Source organism: Chenopodium album, chromosome 6, assembly GCF_948465745.1.
Source record: "Chenopodium album chromosome 6, dcCheAlbu1.1, whole genome shotgun sequence".
Lineage (NCBI taxonomy): Eukaryota > Viridiplantae > Streptophyta > Magnoliopsida > Caryophyllales > Amaranthaceae > Chenopodium > Chenopodium album.
In genome coordinates, this window is record NC_137839.1 from 40,277,900 (window position 1) to 40,290,251 (window position 12,352).

The window sequence follows — 12,352 nt, forward strand, 5'->3', positions numbered from 1 at the left end:
TCTCAACCGTCATGGCTCCAATCATGGAATTGGCAAAGAAAGGTGATTTTTAGTGGAATGAAGCGGCACAAAGGGCCTTTGAGAAGGTCAAATTTCTACTATACAATGTTCCTATACTTGTGCTTCTGGATTTTAACAAGGTATTTGAGGTGGAGTGTAATGAAAGTGGGATTTGGATAGGTGCTGTTACTTTAGTGAGAAGTTGAATGGGGCAAAGTTGAATTATTCCACTTATGACCGTGAGTTAGACCAAAACCATTTTATCATTGGTCTAACTACCTTAGACCAAAACCATTTGTTCTTCATTTCGATCATGAGGCTCTAAAGTTCATACATGGGCAACAAAAGCTCAACAAGAGACATGCTAAATGGGTGGAGTTTCTCCAATCATTTACTTTCAGTTCCAAGTATAAAGGTAAGAGTAATGTCATGGTCGATGCATTATCTCGTCGAAACTATTTGCTTTCCATGGTAGATGCTAAAATCTTGGGTTTTGATCAACTCAATGAGTGCTACAAGGATGATCCCAACTTTGCTAGTGAGATGGAGAGTCTTACTAAGGAGTTTGTAAGGCAAGATGGTTACCTCTTTAAGGGTAACAAGTTGTGTGTTCCGAAGAGTGGAGTAAGGGAGTTTTTGGTGAGAGAAGTTCATAGTGGGGGATTGGCCGGACATTCTGCGATACAAAAGACCCTTGATATTTTAGGCAAACACTTTTATTGGCCTAGAATGATCAAGGATGTTACTCATGTTGTTGAGAGATGTGCTACTTGTCAGAAGGCTAAGGGACACTTCACTATGGGTCTCTACACTCCATAGCCGATTCCCGATGCCCTATGGGAGAGTGTTAGTATGGATTTAATTGTGGCTTTGCCACGGACGCAAAGGGGAAAATATAGCATCATGGTAGTGGTAGATAGATTATCTAAAATGGCACACTTTGTAGCTTGTAATAAAACCGATGATGCCTTGAAAGGGGCCGAACTATACTTCAAGGAAATTGTCAAACTCCATGGCATTCCTCAAAGTATAGTATCTGACAGGGACTCTAAATTCCTCAGTCACTTTTGGAGGACTCTATGGAAACTTGTTGGTACCAAGTTGCTATTTAGTACCTCTCATCATCCCCATACTGATGGGCAAACAAAGGTGACAAATTTAACTTTGGGTACATTGTTGAGAGGACTTGTGAGCAAAACACAAAAGAATTGGGACATGAAACTATCCCACGCGGAGTTTTCTTACAATAGAGCTCATTCCCTAACTACTTCTCGTTCCCCATTTGAAGTAGTTTATGGAGTGAATCCATTTGTGCCGATTGATCTTGTTCCAATGGTTAAGAGTGACATTGTGGAGAAAGATACTAAAAAGAGGGTGGAAACCTTTCAAAAAACCTGTGAGCAAATGAACAAAAGAATTGAGGAGATGAATAAATAATACCAGGAGTGAACCAATAAGAATTGCATACAACCTATTTTTCATCCGTGGGACTTGGTTTAGTTACATTTGAGGAAGGAGAGGTTCCTTAAGCTTCGCAAAAACAAGCTTATGCCTCGTTCTGATGGTCCTTTTAGAGTTCTTGAGAGGGTGAATGATAGTGCTTACAAAATTGAGCTTCTAGATGAGTTGATGGGTGTTAGTGCTACTTTCAATGTAGGGGATTTGTCACCATACTTGGATGATTCAAGTTTGAGGGCAAACTTTTCTAAAGAAGGGGGAAATGATCCAAAGTCAACTTTTTTGTCTTATGAACCAGTTGCACTAGTCTTAGAAACCCTTGGGTTTTATCCATTTTCTACAAGGGCCGAATTCAAGTGTTGCATCTCAAGGGTTGATTGAAGGTCCAAGGTACAAGTCTAATATAAGCAACACGTTTGGTCCATTAAGTTGCTGATTTGGGCGTGTGGATTTCTAGCTTATTTTCTAGTTTTATTTTTATTGTAATAATGCCAAGAGTCACTCTTTGATTACTTTTACAACTTTATGTTATTTCAAGGTGAGTTGTTTTTCTTTTGAGGCTTAATATCGTAACAACTTGTTGGAGGGGTATATTAGACTTCCATCACTTGTGGGAAGTGATGGAAAAACAAAGCATATATAATGACGAGCCCATTGGAGTACTGGACCGAATTTCTACTACGATGGATGGCATTCGAACGTATCTGACAGACGGCACGCTCCCTGATTCACCCCAGCAGGCGGCCGTATTAAACAAGCGTGCTGCAAACTTCAAGATGAGGGAAGGAGATCTCTTTAAGGTGGGGTTTATGAAGCCTCTATTAAAGTGCATTACCCTAGAAAAGGGGAGAGAAGTTTCTCGAAGAATTGCATGTGGGATACTGCGCCTCCCATGCATGCGGCAGCTCCTTAGTCATCAGAGCCAGGCGACACTATTTATGGCCTACTTAAATAGCTTAAGCTTACTAAGCCGAGTCTACTAAACAAGGGCTACAACAAGCAAGCTTTCCCCCTTCCTTTGTTGTGGGTCGCGCCTTGCCTTACCGCAGGCACTAAATGAAATGAGTGGAGATCTTCCTTCCTCCTTGCTAATTACCAAGAACTTCGTTGCCACTAGTGGAGAAGAAAAATTCTACCATCTTACCCAAAAATGACTCAGAGCCCAAAGAAAGTTCAGTCTACAAGAAGCTGGCAGAGCTTTAGCCAGGCCATTGGACCATATCCATCTATCCTGCCTAAACAGTCCGCCTTTTCTTGTTCGTTCTTCGAATGAAGCTAGTGGAGACTAATTCCTTCCAGCTAATGAAGAAGAGTTAATTCATGTTCAATGGCCCATCCGGGCAACTGAAAAAGGGGCAACTGGTGAAACCCCATTTCTCATGGTTTATGGTGTTGAAGCAATCTTGCCCACCGAGCATTATGAGCCGACTCTACGAGTCATGCTATACGATGAAGAGGCAAAATAGGAGGCCATGCGGCTAGCATTGGACTCACTCCCGGAGCGCAGGGGCAATGCCGCCTTGCGTCATGAGATTTTCCGTCTGAGAATGACTCATGCCTATAACAAGAGAGTATACAAACGACCCTTAAAAGTTGGGAACTTTGTGTTACGTAAGATGGAGGGGACTGGTAGGGCCAATGAGCAAGGGAAGCTAACTCCTTATGGGAAGGCCCCTCCCGGATCTATGAAAAAGTGAGAAATGGCACCTACCGGCTGGAAACTCCAAACGGCAGGCGGTTGCCTAGAACTTGGAATGTAGACAACTTGAAAAAGTACTACTTCTGAGACTTGTAAATTTTTGTAAATGAAAATCCCATCAATGAAAAAAGTTGCTTTTTGTTTCCAATTTAAATTAATTTCTTTGTAATATATACATGCGCAACAATATACTACCAACTGTTGAAACACAAACTATCTATATAAATAAGCTTGGTTATAAACTTAGCAGCTAACTTGATATTTAAATTGAGGCCAATGGCCAGATACATATTTATTTTATAAATTCTACAACTCCAATGAGTATGGCGTCCAGTGACGCCCCTCCGGGTGTTATCGTCGCAGAGGGGCACTCTATCATTTGCTCTAGCAGCATATACATAGGGCAAAGATTGAATGACCAAATTGGTCAACTCATTGTTTTCTGCCTATAATAGTCTAAAAGAATGATCAAACTTAAAACCAGATGTCGAGTGGCATCAACTGGTAAATTACTGAAGTTCTCTGTTAGACTCTTCAACAAAATTGTACCAGTCCCCCCAATGTGGCAGACGAGCCAGGTGCAGTATATTACAGGTTCCCCAGGCATCCTTAAGCTGTCTAGGGACCATCAGACTGATGGAGAATATGTTCCCTGTTCCCTTAACTGCTAGGTAGCAAGTTCCCGTCTGGCTCACTAAAAGATAGTTTTTTTATGAAGTGCGAATACCACAAAAAGGGAAATAAGGCTATGATCCAGCCTACTCCCCGATTGGGTAAAACAACTACTTATTGGTTTTGTGGACGGCTGTGTACTTGGTTTGGGGAAATCAATACGGTGATTGATTGACTTCGGAACATTCCATACTCTTTAAAGTATCAAACATTCCAAAGTCAATCAATCAAAGTACTGAAACCAACCACACAGCAGCCAGGGGCAAGAGTAGACGGTAAAATAAGAGTAGCTGGTATACTACTTGAATTGCCGCATGCTGTAAAAAGTTAGGCAAAAATTCAATAATTAAAAATGCAGAATTCAAGTGCAAAAATTGAAACAAGCAATATTAACAAATTCATTGAGCCGACTCAGTCGGCAAATTCCATTCAAAGCCGGTAAAACCGGATAATAATGTTAACCGGATAAAATCAGGGACAAAGAAAATTAAGTTGTTATCCGACTTTTTAGTCGATAAAAATACATAAATACTCGGCACGTAGGCCGGAAAAGCTTAAAACTTGGCATACTGCCGCTGAAATCTCAAGACTGAGGCTGGGCCACCTGGTCCACTTTATGCTGGGTCGCCTGGTTCTCCCCATCAGATTGGAGTTCAATTGTTTCCCCTTCTTAGGGGAGCTCCTTGGCAAGCTCCTTAATCTCCTTGATTTCCCAGGCTTTGAAGGACTCGGGGTCCGGCTCTCTTTTTTCTCTTAAATACACTACGTTTTTAGCATATTGAAAAGCCAGAGCCCACGTGCCATAATCCTTGTTGGGTGGAGAGAATTCCAGGCGATCCTCATCCGGGTGTCGGAGTCCTCTTCATTTTCGGCAATCAGGTGGTCTTGCTCCGCCTCAATTGTTGCCTTAATGTTCATTTTGACTTGCTCCGCATCCTTCTTCAGCTTCTCAACCTCCGCCTTGAGATTTGCATTCTCATAGGAGGCACCGTGCAAGGCCTTAAGGTCTTCCTCCGCCTTCTTGAGGTTGGTCTTAGCCCTATTGGCCTTCTCCTTGGCCTCATTCAGGGCTGTTTGAAGACCCCTAATCTGATCCGCCTGTTGCATCAATTCGGCTTTAGTTTCAAGTTCATTAATTGTACATTGATATTCAACAACATCTTGAGAATCCCTAGCTAATATAGTGGCTCTCTTTACCTCCTCTCACTTCCAGGCATATGGCCGCTTGAGTCCATCAACATTGAGCATGGCTTGTAGACACAAAAGGTGTCAATCATACAGGATATACTATACATAGTTCTAGAAAAGAGGAATCAGATATACCTAAGACAAGAGTGTAGTAATCCATTCATTATTGAACATCTCGATGCTCGGGATGGCATCCTTTTCCTTCTTAGGGACGACCACCAACATGGACCTGGCATGCGCCTTGACGTCTGGCCATCGAGGGGATTGATCTGCACCATATGTCAAAGGGGGTGAGTGAGCTATATAGGCGGCACCAGCTTGATGTCGGTTGTCGGATGAAGAAGTTTGTTGAGAGTGAAATTTCATTCGCAACGGCCATCCCAACTCAGGCGGAGATTCGAAGGGATTGTGTTTACCTTCAGAAGCTTTTGGGATTACACTACCCACAGGAGTAGAGAGGTTGGATGGGACGTTTTGGGTAAATTTACCCTGTCCACATGGAAAAATTAGAGAGGGCCACGTGTCAAGCTTAGGTAGGTCCATTTGGGCCAGTTGCCAGCTGACACATGTCAACCTCAAATGCTTCCTTAATTGCGGCCTTCAAGGCCCAATTTCCAAGAATGCCATAAACGGCGCAACCCGCTAAATCTAGGTTAAATGATCTAAAGAGGGCATGTCCTCCAATGACCCTTTATGTTTCGGGGGTTTTTGTCCCTCGGGAGAGTTACAACACTGAAACTGGATTCAACTGAGGATGCCTGTACCTGCAAAGCAAACGGACCGCCGGATGGTCGGTGGTCCGCCTCCGAAGATTAAGTCAGTAAATGTTCGGAGATAAAACGTGCGGAAGTAAAGTTATCTGCTTGGATTCCAAGCTCAGGTAAAATGTTGTGTGTTCCTTGAAAACGACAGCTCTGTGGTAAGTGACGTATTGTCTCGTATTGTGTGTCAAAAATTCTCTCTTTTTTCGTGTGTCGTCATAAATGACGTAATGTCCCTATTTATAGGGAAAAGTGTGCCCTCCTAGGATCTGGTGACCTAGGAATTAGGTCACGCCGTTTTGCGGCGCCTCGGGATTTGGGCCTTAGAAGGCCGCCATCCCAGGGCCAATACCTGAGTGACACGTGTCACTGTGCCCAAAAGGATTCTGAAGCACCTTTTGGGTGACACGTGTCGCCGACTGAATGGTCCCTGCTGGACCTTCAGTCCACGTAGGACGGAGAAGAGTCCACCCTCCACGTGTCATCACTCCATAGGTCCAAATGGCACCTATATGGAGGACACGTGGCGCTTTCTGGTTGGGCCACCTGGCCGGGTATAAAAAATACCCAAATCATTTGCCCCTCACAGGGGACACGTGCATTGCACGTGACTCCTGTGACAGGTGTCAGTATCTGAGTGGTCAGATTCAAAAATTACTAGAGGGAAAAATTAGGGTTTTTGCCCCCCTATAAATAGTAAGGTTTGACCCCCCCCCTTTGGATTCACACCTTGGCGAATCTCTGGAGAATCTTGGACTTTTTGACTTAAGGAATCTCAAAATTCCCTAAGCGTTTTTCAAGCATCCGACACTCGGCCAACAGTCCGACCGTTCTTTAGTCAACCAGGCGTCTTTCTCCCTTCTTCTAAAGGTAACGCCTGTATTTTCTTTTTACTCTTCATTTTTTCTTTGTTTTCGAAAAGATGGCTCCCCAATTGCATGCGGCACGGCGTAGGATAGTGATCAGCCGGTCACCGGGGACGGCTGAATCTAGAACTAGCAGTGCCGAATGCTTGGCCAAAGACCCTGCTTTGCGAACTTCTCCGAATCCGACCGTTTCCGTGTCTGTGCAGGACACTATGGCCAGAACAGCAAGGCAGTGTAGCTCCGATGGAGTTTTCTACCATTCGGATGGGTCGACTGTTTTTTCAGACGGCTCAATAAGAGTGCCTCGAAGTGAGCTGTCGGAACACCCTGACAGCCCCTCCTATCTTCCTCCTACCCCCACTTATTACCATTCGCCCACATCTAGTGGAACTCCCAGTGATGGAATCCTGAGGGAGGCGGATGAAGAATATCAACCCGGGCCTTCTGGACAGGCGCCGGAAGAGAGTCTAGGGGAGGACCCCGCTGACACCAGTCGGCGGTCCCCTAGCTCTGATGAAAGCTCTGATGACGAGTCGGCCTCGTCATCTTCTTAGAGAATGCCTCCGTAACTTCAGAGGAGGCTAGATCAAACATAGATTCTGCCAGAGAGTCCCTGGCAGTGGATAGGGGGGAAAGCTGGGCCGAGCCGAATGCTTCCAGGCGCTTGGAGAGAGCCCCCTACTATCAGCATGTTCCGCCAGGCAGGCGGAGCGCCATGGCATCCGGCCTTGCCAATTTTAGGCACAAGGTCGTCCTAGGCTATGGCTACACTTTGTCGGTCCCTAACGAGGGCGACACCATAACCTGGCCGAGCCTGGCCAGCTATCAAGACAAAGCATTCGGCTGCTATGAAGCGGCCTTCCAAGCTGGCCTCCGCTTCCCTCTCCATCCGGCCGTGGAGAGGATCTTGGACGGATACCAACTGGGTATCTGGCAACTTGTACCCAACTCCTGGATCAATATTCTGGGGTACGTTGCCGCCTGTGAGATGCTGCAGGTGGAGGCGAGCTTTGAAGCGTTCACCCACATGCACTATCTGAGCAGGGCGCCTGCTAGGGGTGGTGAAGGCTGGTACACCTTGACCACTTGCAAGGGGTACATGATGGCTGTTGGCAAAGAGAACAAGTGGAAAGATTGGAGGACTAAGTTTTACATAGTCAAGTCTGCCGACAGCCGCTTGAACCAAAAGTATAACAGGTGGAATAAGGATCCACCCCTCCTAGCAGGCAGGAGCGCATTGCCGCCTATTCCCAGGCGGGCAAAGGAGGAGATCATGGACGCGGGGTTGTTTACCGTGTCCGTGTGGACGAATGATGAGGGGGACAAGGAGGTCACCCCTCAATGCTATCTCCCTTTGTACAAGTGGTTTGAAGAAGGGACATTCTTAGCCGCCTGTGGGCTAAGTTCTGAGATGCCGAGAGGTAGTCGGCCGTCTGTTTTATATGCAATTTACTTTTGCTTTTCAATACTTGTTTAATGATACTAATCACTTGTTCATTTTTGCAGACAAAGCAATGGAAAAGCTCTCGGCCACAAGGAAGCCGGCTGTATCTGCTGCTCGATACAGGTCGAATGTCCTAAACAGGGCAGAAGTAACCACTCACACCAAAGTGGACGAGCAGAAAACTGGCGGCACCTCCAAGGTAGAAAATTGTTATACTTTCATTTCTAACCAATATTAAAGTTGCCCGAATGATTTCTAACTTGCGTTTATCTTGTGTTAATGGGGTGTGCCTTCCCAATCTCCTTCAAAACCAACCGACCCTAAAATCCAAAAGACTAGGGCGGGTGATGTGAGCGCATCCGGCAAGGGCGGACGGAAGCACATTGCTCATAGGCCCAAGAAGGGCCCAGACGCCTCTTCTCTCGAAGCTGAAAAGGAGATCAGCAAACCGGATGCCCAGAGGGCATCGAAGGGTGGCTTTAAGCAACCCACCACTGTTGTCGGCTCAGCAGGAGAGAAGAAGAGCCTGGGGAGAGAGGAGGAACAGAAGGACGACGGTAAAATCCATTCACCTCTATTGTTCTTCCATTTAGATGTACTTGGGTTATTTTTTCTAACTTTCTCTCCTTCTCAGTTCCTGTGCAGAGGCCGACTGTAGTCCAGATGGCCAAGTCCATGCTGAGGGCGGTTGATCCTGACGACAAGGCGTCTGTCAGAGGAGTCGGCACCCTTGACTTGGATGGCATCTTGGGGAACCTCTGCGAGGTATGTCTTAGCTCAAGCAATTTTTTACTAAGCATTATTTCTTTTTCCGCCTGGTTTTAACCATTCGGCTCTTTTGCAGGCCATGTTGCGCGTCCAAGGGCTTAGGCAACCCCTCAAGGAGAAATCCAAAGAGGTAACAGTCGCTAAAGCTCGGGCCGAGTCTGCCTTGGATCGAGCTCAATTTGATATTGCTCAGAATGAGTATCTGACGCTTGATATGATGTATTCGCAGGCGGAAGCCAATATGCAGGTGAAGAAGGACCTGGACTCGGCCCGCCTGCGCATCACTTCCCTTAAGAAAGAGATTACAACTCTTAAGGAGAAGCTCGAGCCTCTTCAAGATGCCAAAGAAGAGGCCGAGAGAGCCAAGCAGAAGGTGGGCCGCCTGGAGCAGCGCCTCAGCAACCAGGAGCATCAGCTGAAGTCCAAGTTTGAGTCCGTGGCTGATCAAGAGAGAGAGGCTCTTGTTAAGCAAATGATGAGCGATTATGAAGCCATCATGCGGGACTCTTGGGCGGCTGTACAGCCGGACTCGGACTATCAGATTTGGAAATCCAAATTTGACGAAGCCAGCAAAGCATTCGACGCTCGCCTTATTGAAGAGGCTGAGAATGCTGAGGCCGAGGAAAGTTCTGGGTCCGACTCTTCTGGGGAGTCGTCCTCTGGTGGCGAGGAGGAGGATCAGGCGGAGGAGCAAGAGAAAAAGGACGAAGAGCAGTCGAAGGACGACAGGCCGGCTGCCACTGAAGAGGCTCTCCCCTGATCACTTAAGCTTTTATGCTTTTCTGCGGCCGAATGGCCATGTACTTTTTCTTTTCCGGCCTGCGTGCCGAGTATTTGTATCTTTACCGACCGAGGGGTCGGGTAATTTGACAATCTTTCTAGCTTTGCCAGATAACAATCTTAACCAATCGTCAGGTGACGATTGGTCTTTTTAATTTGAATCATTCGGCCATTTGGCTGAAGTTATCCATATTGTTGTCCTTTGCATTTTGAATTTTTCATTTCATGTTTTTGGCCAAGTATTATAACCTGTATACCATGCGAATGTTCTTGCCCCTGGACGGATGTCGAGTGGTTTCGGTTTATTGGATTGATTGACTTAGAAATTTTTGATACTTAGAAGAGTATGCATGGTTTCTAAGTCAATCAATCACTATGGTGATTGCCCCAAACCACGCGGCAGACGTCCATCCAGAATTGGCAAACATAAGTGTTCATTCGGCCATTGGCTCGAACTAACTCAAATTTCCAACTTAGCTAATTTGCTAAGGGTAAACCTCCGCTTGTTCTGCCCCATAAGCAAAAACAAGCGCCTCCGGCCATAGGCCTCTTTGAGATAAAATGCTAAGTTTGTAACTTAACCAATTTTCTTTAAAAATAATTGTCCGCCTGTCTTGCCCCATAGGCAAGGATCGGGCGTCATCCGGCCAATAGCCTCAATAAGTGCTAAGTAGTTAACTTAACTTGTATATTAATCAAATATTCCGCCTGTTTTGCCCCTGAGCAATAACAGGGGCATCCGGTTTTATACCTCAATTAGCCTCTACTCATGAAACAGTGACAACTGCGTTAAATAGAAAATTCAGGTCTTTTAGATTTCACTTTCGATTAAAACAAACGACTGCGAATGCTGCCTTAGCATTCGGTAGGGCCGCTTGATATATTCGTAGAGCAATGTGCCACCCAAATGGGAGATGCTTCTCCTTGACGAATTCGCCCAAATGGACGTCGCCGGTTATCTGACTCATGTTGGAGCAGACGGTCATGCTCATGTTGGAGCAGACTGTGACCATTCGGTCTCTTTTTGTTTACTAACATCCGGCCATGGGCCTCATCATGATTTTATCTGGCCTTAGGCCTCTTTAATGATTAAGTTAATATTTGTCAAGTATTGGTATTAACTTGATGAATTTAGTAGGAACGACTGTTCTAAAACAATCGGCTCCTTCAGAGAGATTGGGGCGTCTGCTGATGGGACAGACGCTTTCCAAACATATTGGCCGTCTGTATTTGGTACAGGCGACACACTTAAAAAGCTTAAATAAAAAGATAAGTTGGGAAATGAAGGCATATTCTCATTAACAATACGTGAGATTTACAAAATTGAGGTCTTTACATTCGTACTTAGAAGTAGTACTTTTTCAAGTTGTCTACATTCCAAGTTCTGGGCAGCTGCCTGCCGTCTGGTTCTTCCAGGCGGTAGGTGCCGTCTCTTACCTCCTCATAAATTCGGTAGGGGCCTTCCCAATTTGGGGTTTGCTTTCCCTGTTCATTCGCCCTACCGACTGCCTCCATTTTCCGTAGCACAAAGTCCCCCACTTTGAGAGGATGCTTGTGTACTCTTTGGTTGTAAGCCCGAGTCATTCTCAGACGGTATATCTCATGACGCAAGGCAGCATTGCCCCTGCGCTCTGGAAGTGAGTCCAATGCTAGGCGCATGGCCTCCCAATTTGCCTCTTCCTCATACAACATGATTCGAAGGGTAGGCTCATAGTGCTCAATGGGCAGAACAGCTTCTGCACCATACACCATTAGGAATGGGGTTTCTCCCGTTGCCCCTTTAGCAGTCGTTCTGATGGACCAAAGGACGTGTGGTAATTCATCCGCCCAAAGGCCACCAGCCCGCTCAATCTTCTTTTTAATCCCGTCTGAGATTAACTTGTTGAAGGCTTCGACCTGGCCGTTTGCTTGCGGCCGGCCGACTGATGTGAAGAAGCTTGAGACCCCCTGGTCTCCCAGCCAAGTCTTGAGTTGAGGCGTCTCAAATTGAGGACCATTGTCAAAAACCATAGACATGGGCACCCCGAAACGAGTGATTATGTTCCTCCAGATAAAGGAAATGACGTCTTTAGTCTTGATATTTTTGACTGCCTCAGCCTCTACCCACTTGGTAAAGTAATCCACAGCCACCAATATATAGCGCTTGCCGCCTGGTGCAGTTGTATATGGCCCCAGAATGTCCATGCCCCATTTGGCAAAGGGTATTGGGCTGTGGATGGCCGTCAGGTCTGTAGCCGGACGATGGATGAGCTTGCCAAACTTTTGGCACTTGTCACATTTCTTCACCATTTCCATGGCATCCGACTCCAGAGTCGGCCAAAAGTAAAGCCGCCTGGCCTTGGCCGCGAGGGATCTGCCGCCTATATGGGAGGCGCAGAATCCCGAATGCAACTCTTCGAGAACTTCCTTCCCCTTTTCAGGGGTAACACACTTCAACAGGGGTTTCAAAAAGCCAGCCCTGAAGAGCTCTCCTTGCCGCAACTCGAAGTTAGCTGCTCGTTTTTTTAGAACAGCCGCCTCCCGTGGTGAGTCAGGGAGCGTGCCGTCTGCGAGATAGGTCCGGATGCTGTCCATCCAGGTTGAGCTTCGGTCAAGGATTCCAATGGGGTCTTCCTCAGATATACTTCTTTTTTCCATGACCTCCCAGAAGACTGACCGAGGCGTTGCACAGGAGGCGGATGATGCCAACTTTGACAGAGCATCCGCCTGATTGTTT

General features: G+C 46.2%; 1 protein-coding gene across 1 annotated transcript; it reads left to right on the forward strand.

Moving 5' to 3' along the window:
- Positions 1–429: 429 nt before the first annotated feature.
- Positions 430–819, forward strand: LOC145636904 (uncharacterized). The gene has a single exon (XM_081688441.1). It carries the CDS (start codon positions 430–432, stop codon positions 817–819), a length of 390 nt encoding a protein of 129 aa, XP_081544567.1.
- The last annotated feature ends 11,533 nt before the right edge of the window (positions 820–12,352 follow it).

Coding starts and splice junctions, on each gene's coding strand:
- LOC145636904 (XM_081688441.1), top strand. CDS start 430: ATGGTCGATGCATTATCTCGTCGAAACTATTTGCTTTCCATGGTAGAT.